At 48.1% G+C, this 8,365-nt stretch overlaps 1 protein-coding gene across 1 annotated transcript in view; it reads left to right on the top strand.

Annotated features, from left to right (window-relative positions):
- Window positions 1-595: 595 nt before the first annotated feature.
- DCUN1D4 (defective in cullin neddylation 1 domain containing 4) overlaps window positions 596-8,365 on the top strand; it is a 78,682-nt gene continuing 70,912 nt past the window's right edge. Inside the window, 2 exon segments of the mRNA XM_062213222.1 lie at window positions 596-639; window positions 641-735. Coding sequence (XP_062069206.1) covers window positions 596-639; window positions 641-735 — 139 coding nt within the window.

The following is an 8,365-nucleotide window of genomic DNA, read 5'->3' as shown; positions in this document are numbered from 1 at the left end:
GGACCAATCGCTTTGGAGCCCAGGGGGCGGGGCCTCTTTGCCAGCTCCAGACCGGCGCTATCGGCACTCCTTCTGTCAAATCAGAGACGCGAAGAGGCGGTCCCTTGGTCGAGGCTCAGCCAATGGAGGAGGCGAGGTGGGCGGGCCCGGAGTGCTTGGCGGCGGGTCCTTAGCTCCCAGCCGAGGTGCGGTGAGCCGGTGGGGGGACCGCGAGGCGAGCGCGGGAGCCCGGGAGGCGAACGGGGTGTGAGCTGCCCGAAAATGCACTCGGATGCCGCAGCTGTCAGTGAGTTTGGGCGAGCCAGCGGGCTGGCGCCGCCGGCACTTTCCGCTCGGGTCCCGCCAGTCCCCGCCCCGCGCCTCCCGTCCCGAAACGCGCCGGCAGCCCCTGCCCGGGAGCCACCCCTTCCCCTCGGGGGCCGGGGCGGGCGGTGACGCTGCGGGCGGCGCGGGGCGGAGGCGGGCGTGGGGGGAAGGGGCCGGCCTGCCGGGGGAGGGCGGAGGTGAGGGGGGTGGGGACTGGCTCCGTTTCAGTGTTGGGGGAAGGGGGGGCGGGACGTGCGATGAAGGGCCCGGACCGGAGTGTCCTGGGTGAATGGAGGTGGAGGCGGCTGCGGGCGCTAGCGGGCAGGGCCGGGGCGGGAGAGCGGGGGAGGGCGCGAGCGAGCGAGCGGAGCGCAGGGGTGAGGATTTCCGAGGGGCTGCGCGGTGCGGGCGGCTCCGTGTGGAAGGCGGGTGAGTGCGAGGGGAGCGCGGGGGCGGGGACAATGGGAAGCAGGGCTGGATGGCGGGGGTGGGGGAACAATGGGGCGGGGGAGTGGGGGCCACCCGAGCGGGGCGGGAGGGCGGGCAGGGGGCGAGGGCTGAGGTAACGGGAGAGCGAGGTAGTTGCGAGGGCTTGGGGTGCGGTGGAAGAGTTGGGGAGTCCGGCGGGCGGGAGGGGCCCTGGGAGGGTGGCAGGGTACCGGAGTGATGGGAGGGGACGAGGTGGTGGTGAGCGGCCGGTGCCGGCGGTGTTGGGACGGTGGGGGTCCCGGGGATGGGTTGGGGTGGCAGGATGGGGGCAGGGGTCCGGCGAGGAGGCGGGGGTGAAGAGCTAGTTGGGGAGGAAGGGGAGGCGGGGAGGGGCTGGACTGTCACGTCCAGATTCGGTCCGGCTCCGGGCTGGGGGGTTGTGTCTGGGGGAGGTGCTTCCCCCCCCCCCGATCGAGGCAGGGTCCCGGGGGGGGGGGAGCCCCGACCGTCGGCGTGCGGCGAGAGGAGGGGGCGGGGCTGGGGTGCAGGGGCCGGGGGAGGTGTCCCGAGGTTTGCTCTGGCGGCGGTTCCCGCGAGCGGCGGGAAGCGAGGTCAGCGCTGGCGCGGGCTCCGGCTGCGGGATTGGGAGGCGGGGCAGAGGCGCGGGCTGCGGGTTTTCCGTGGCGGGAGCCGGAGAGGTCGGGCCCCGGAGTCTGGGTGGCGGTTTTGCGCAGGGGAGGTGTCGGGGTCCCTGGCGATCCGTGGGTTTGGCAGTCTGTGACGCAGTTGTCTAATTTCTGGCTGTCAGGTGTGGAGGCTGATGGCTCACGACCCGCTCGCCTGCAGGGAGAGCTTGCCCGGAGGCCTCGCGCAGCGCCCGACGGGCGCGACCTCTCCCTGGCATGCGGGAAGGGCGCTTTAGGGGTTTCCTTAGGGTCTGGTTCCAGTAGCCGGGTGTGAAGGGGAAAGGCAGTCCGCGGAATTCTGGGACTTGTAGTCCCGGCCGCGCCGGGCCGCGGTTGGGTTGGGTGCACGTGGGTAACTGTGGAAACGAGTCCCACAATGCAGCGCGCCCCCGGCGCCTCCCTGCTCTGCCAACTCGTGCTTTATTCCCCAGCTGACCTGAGCTCGCTCTGTGAGGCGCCCCGGTCCTCTGGGACTGGAGCGGTTCCCTGGACCTTCTCCTTCTATCTGCGGGAGAAGCAGAGCCTGAGCAAAGCCCAGGTGCTTCACACTGGAGTTGTTTTTTTTTTTTTTTTCCAGTCTCCTGGTTAACTATTTCCCCCTGTGTTGCGTGGCCTTACTTGTTTGATAAATTCTAAGTCTTGGACCATCTAGCGTGCATACTGTGGAAGACATTCTTTGGCAGCACAATCTGAAGCAATGTTTAGGATGGTGTATTTATTGTGGCACGTAGGTTAAAAGGCTGTCTTACGTAATATGGGAACACAGCAAAGATGACTATAACCCTCGTGAAGATAATATAAATGAGGGGATGATATTTGTTGAAATGTTTGGATTGCTCAAAGATAAGAGAATTTTTTTGGAAAAAAAAAAAGATCTTGAAATGAATTGAGCAATGGAGGTGTCATTTTGGAACATCAGGTGGGAATTATCCCATTCATAAAGCCAGGATGAAAATGTGAAGGTGAACAAAGAGAATATATGATATCTTCGATTTTCAAGAAGCTTGGAAAACAAATGAGACCAGAGGAAGACAAGCTGTATAAAAGTTGGAGAGCCTTAGTTTTTTTGTGTGTATTTGTTTTGTTTTTAGATACAGCTATAATTCTTTCTCTCTTTAATATTAGAGACCTTCTTCTCAGTCTGTAGACTCTCCCTTTACCATTTTTTTAAAAAGATTTATTTATCTGAAAGGCAGAGTTAAAAGAGGGAGGGAGGGAGAGAGGGCTGGGGAGATAGAGAGATCGAGATCCATATCCAGATCTTCTGTCAGCTGCTTCACTCTTCAAATGGCTGCAGTGGGCAGGAAAGCCAAGAATCTGGAACTCCATTCAGGTCTCCCACAGGGGAGCAGGGGCCCAAGCACTGGGCCATCCTCCACCGCTTTCCCAGGTGCATTAGCAGGAAGCTGGATCAGAAGTGGAAAAGGCCTGGACACGAACTGGCATCCATAGGGGGTGCTGGCCTCCCAGGCGGTGGGTTAACCCACCTGGCTACATCACAGGGCCCTTCCTTTACCAGTTCAGTGATCTATAATGTAGAGCACCAGGAGATTAGCTTAGAATTGAAATATAATTTTTATGTGCTGTGTAAGGTGTTAGGAAACAGTTGGTAACATAGTCTCTAGAAGAATGTTCTAATCACCCTAATGATAAAATTTTACCAAGCAATCCTCAGACTTGGACACCTTTTGCTATAATTACAGATATACTGAACATGCGTACCTGATTGCATGATGGTTCTTTTTGTATTGTCTGAAACATTGAGTGTTTTGAGGAAATAATCTCTATCATGTCTTACTTAAGCCAGCAGTGAAATACCCAGCAACTCTTTGTAATAAGTAATATGGACATTTTTCAAAAAATGTTCATTTGTGGAATTTGCTCTTGCAAAGGTGATGAGGTTGAAAAATATTCATGAGCTATAATTGTATTCGAGAAGGTGTTTCTAAAGAAAATATTATGCTAGTTGTATCCCTTCTTTTTTCTTTTGTTCTGTCGCCAAGCATAGAGTCCTCTCCACACATGTACCACCTGCTGCTGGCCCACCCCAGAGCCCCACGTTCCTGCACACATACACTTTTCTTTAGCTTTGGATTTCAGGTTACTCTGATTTTTGGTTATTGAGGAGGTACTTTCTTGTGAACCTACTTATGCATTTAAACAGATACTTGTTATTCTTTATCCCAAATTTTGGAGAGGATTTTTAGGTAATCTTTTCTGTAACATTGCCAGAAAAGAAAGTCTTCATTTTTGTCTTATTCTGTTGTCTTATTCATCTGTACTGGACTTCAAGAAATATCCTTATTGGCACTTGATCACACTTCTTTAAACTTTATCTTATTTATTTTTTCTGTTTTTATTTTTAACTGTTCCCAGCAACTCTTACAGCTTATCGCCTCCTTTTTTGCTATAAGTTTGTGTTATCCTCATCTCAATCATCATTATCCTCATCCAGCTAATAATAGCTAATAATCCTGCTAACTCAGCAGTATACAAATCAACCTGTCAAAAACAGACTTTCGGCAAGTAATAATACTTACTAAAAGTGGCCCATTTTACTTAAAAGACAGAGAGACAGAGGGAGATATTTTATCTGCTAGTTCACTCCCCGAATGCCTACAGCAGTCAGGGCTGGGTCAGACCAAAGCCAGGAGTCTAGACCTTGTTCTAGATCTGCATAGGTGGTAGACACCCATGTACTTGAACCATTATGTGCTACTTCCTAGAATGCACATTAGCAGGAAGCTGGATCAAAAGTGGAGTAGCCAGGACTTGAACCTGACTTTCCAGTATGGGATGTGGGCGTGGCAAGTGATGACTTAACTTAAATTTGGTCCTATTATTGGCTGAATGCCCTGCCCAATATAAGCAGGCTAATTATTGTCTAAAGATAGGTGGTTCTAAGACTGTGGCAGTGGCTTAATGGTGCTGCAAGGTTAGGTCTTTGGATCTTCTTCTCTATATTGTTAGTATTTTGACTTTTGATGCTCAGGTTCATTGCTTTGTGGTTGTAGTATCTATCATTGGTGCAGCACCACACATCTTGCTTATGTAAGAAAACTGGCAGGGGAGCTGGTGCTGTGGCGTAGTGAGTAAAGCCACCACCTGAAGTGTTGGCATCCCATGTGGGCACAGGTTCAAGTCCTGGCTGCTCCACTTGCATAGGGGACCCGGAAGAAGCTCCTGGCTTCTGGCTTCAGAATGGCACAACTATGGCGGTTGTGGCCATTTGGGGAGTGAACCAGCAGATAGAGCTCTCTGCCTCTGCCTTTCTGTAAATCTGCCTTTCAACTAAATAAATAAATCTTCAACAACAACAACAACAACAAAAACTGGGAGGGAAGGAGCATATCACCTCATAACTCCCTCTTAACACACAGGAATCTTTTCCAGAAGCTCCTTGGGTAGAAATGATCTCATGCCGCTGTCATGAGGGCAGCTGAGGAAGTCATTCTGGCATTTTCTGTTGCGGGCTGTGGGCTTTGCTTGAGTGGAAGAAGGGTGAGGAGAATGCTCTGGATTGGCCTCCCACTGGTTATAGCCCGGAACCAGGTGCTTGGGCTGTCTCTGGCTTGGTCTCGATCTTTTTTAATCTGCTAAGTTATTTTTTGTATTACTGTAAAAAAAAATTAGTGCTGACTTACTAAATACAGATAAAGCCTTGTCAAGAAAAGTAAAACAACTTATATATAGACTTAACAAGGTGCAAAGAAAATGCTTAAAATGCTTGCCATGTGTTGGAAATAAGCCATGTATTTGGTTGAGCTCCCTAGCAGTCAAAGCAGAAGAAAATAAGACCAATTAATTTTATTCATTTGGCAATGAAACTGCGGTAATTTTAATAACCGTATTGGAATCTTAAACATTTTTCATCTCTCTTGCTTTCCATGTCTGTCTTTTCCTTTTTACCAGCGACCCAGCCTTTCTTCTATTGTGGTAATAGCCAGTAAGGCTCTGGCCCGGCTCTGGCCAGGCTCGGCGTCCTCTCTCACCCGTGGAGTGGTATTTATTGCTAGAATTTGTCTACTTCAAGAACCTTGAAGGTTTCTAGTTCCTTACTTACATTTGGACTCCTGAGAACCTGGGTAGGCTTGATCTGTAGTTCAAGCCCTTTTTTCAACCTCTTTCCTGACAAACTGCCTTCAGTGATGCGGCCTGGAACTGGTCCTTAATTTGAGATCCTCTCTATTGGGTTCTCCCTCCCTGGCGCCTCCAAAGCACTGCTCAGTTGCGTGTTATATAACCATAGCTGCTTCTGTACTTGCTTCTCCCCTTCCCAGTTTGATTTTACCCCCTTGAGAGAGACCTGGGACCTCATCCTACTTAGTCTGCTGTAGTGGCGTGCAGTATCTTGCTTAGGTCCTCTGATAGGAGGTACTTGTAAAAGTTCATGGAAAATAGAATTAAAAGATTAGTTTCTGGTTTAAAAAATATTTGGAATCTGTACCTATGGAGGGTCTGCAAAAAGCTCATGGGAAATGCATATTATGAAAAAACTGCATGGATTTTCTACTTAAATGGTTAACTGTTCAATAGTGAATTATCTGGAAAATATAGTTCTGCTTTTGGATCCTCTCATTATCTTCAAATTTTTCTTCAAGCAATACAAACTATCACTTATTTCATTTACTGCCTTTTTATTTTAAAGATTTATTTATTTACTTGAAAGTCAGAGTTACACACAGAGTAGAAGAGGCAGAGAGAGAGAGAGAGATTCCATCTGCTGTTTCACTCCCCAATTGGCTGCAATGGCCGAAGCTGTGCTGATCTGAAGCCAGGAGCCATGAGCCAGGAGCTTCTTCCAGGTCTCCCACACGGGTACAGGGGCCCAAGGACTTGGGCCATCCTCTATTGCTTTCCCAGGCCATAACAGAGAGAGCAGCCGGGTCCCGAACCGGCATCCATATGGGATGTCAGCACTTTAGGCCAGCGCTTTAACCTGCTGAACCACAACGCCGGCCCCAGCCTTTTTATTTTTTAAAGTAAGCAGTATGAACACTAATTTAAATGGTCTTTTTAAACTATGTGCAGATAGCAGTTTTGAAGAGTGTCTATGATATGGAAAGAGCAAACTGCTGGGGCTGTGCAGGGAGCTGGAGGAGTGTGTCCATGTGCGGTGCCCGTCCGGATCTCCTGTCACAGTGCTGCTGTGTGTGGAAGGTTAAGGCAGGGCTGCAGGTCTGATGTGGAGGGGCCTTGGAGTGCTTCTACTTTGTCCTGCTTATTTGTTTTGAATGACTTGATCCTGGTTCTATGAACTTATTTCTTAACTGTTTAGTGAGGTTGCTTAAAGCCTTCTTCATTTGGAAAAGGATGGTAAAATATGTAAGTTGAAGGTAAAATTTAGAGTAAAAATTTTTGTGGTAAATCTAACATTGATGCTGATAACTTTTCATAGTTGGTCAGCTTGAATTGATGTTAATAGCTTTTCATAGCTTTTTTTTTCTTATTTTGAAATTTAGGTTAGAAGTGCCTCTTGAGAATCATTCTTTTAAGCAGAATACACATTTAAAAATATATTTTAAGAAAACACTGTTACATTTTAAATAGAATTTGGTACTTCAGCAGTCATTGCATGGCATTTTCAGATTAAAAATTTTTTCCTAGGGTATCTAGCATTCTAGTAAATTTTCTGCTACTTCAGGTTTGAATTGCTTTTCTTTTAATTAGAAAACACTACTAATGAAGAATTATTTTCAATCTAGGAGATAGCTTGTAGATTTTGAAAATAATATACTGAATAAAGAAACAACTAAATTATTTCTCCAGATAGCATTATCTCTGGGTATGATGGTTTGTTTGTTTAAGTTCTATCAGTGAAGATTTTTTTCTTGTGAATGTTGTGTTGAAACCCTTTGTTTATTTAAGTTCTATCAGTGAGGATTTTTTTCTTGTGAATGTTGTGTTGAAAACCTTTCATTACTTGCTGGCCTGCACCAGCAGGATTTGAAGCAGCAGGAGTAAGCCAGTTGTATCTGTAGTGGGCATTGAGAGTCTTCTTGCGCCCTAGCTCTTCCTCTGATTGGACAGTTCCTGCCTCAGCGGGCAGGGCTGCCCAGATGCATATTCCCCAGGGTGAATCTGAAGAGGAGGCAATGGGAAGGTGCCAGGAACCCCTGCAGGCAGTTGTGGTGTGTGAACAGGGGTGACGACTGCTGTTCCTAGAAGCCAGGCTGGGCCTGGCTGTGTGGACAGTGCACTCTGCTGTGTGCCAGTAGGCATTGTTTGGTGGTGCAGCTGATAGGCTTGGTTCTTTGGGTTTCCTAGAGATTTTATGAACTCTTCAGTAGCTCTTTTAAAAATCAATTTCCTGTGTAAATCAAGCAGAACTGGTTTGTGATGCTCACAACTAAGAGTCCTAACACTAACACACCCAGACAGGTCATTGGCCATGTGTGTGGTCTGGCCCTTGTGCAGTAATTTACCTTTTCACCCTGGCTGCCTGTGGGCTGTGTTCAGACATGACCCAAAGGACTGAAGGACACAGGCCATCACAACAGTAGGTCACAGTAGCTGTCTTTGCTGGCAGTAAGGCCAGCATTTGGTGCTCTTTAGGACTGGCTTTGTCCTAATTAACTGTCCCTAAAAAGTCAACTAGACACATGTGAGACCCATTTTTAAAGATCTCACTTGGGAATATTAGCTATGGAAGTGATAATGTCTGGTTTTTTTTTTTTTTTGGTGTGTATGGAATATTTTATTTAGCTAAAAATTGTATCTGATACTGCTAATAGACTTCTTAGTCAACTTAATTGAAGTATGACTTACATATTAACAAATTATACCCATTTTAAGTATACAGATTTGTAGATTTTGATAAATACATGCGTATATATTCTGGTATAAACACTACTAAATTAAGATCAGGACATTTTCTTTAGTTCCTTTGTGCCTTCTATAATCAGTGCATCCTCACCAACCCAATGCTATGGTCTGTCTGTCTT

The sequence above is a fragment of the Lepus europaeus genome, chromosome 16, assembly GCF_033115175.1.
Source record: "Lepus europaeus isolate LE1 chromosome 16, mLepTim1.pri, whole genome shotgun sequence".
In the NCBI taxonomy this organism is placed as follows: Eukaryota; Metazoa; Chordata; class Mammalia; order Lagomorpha; family Leporidae; genus Lepus; species Lepus europaeus.
The sequence above is the reverse complement of the archived record's forward strand: the minus strand, read 5'-3'. Positions and strand labels throughout refer to the sequence as shown.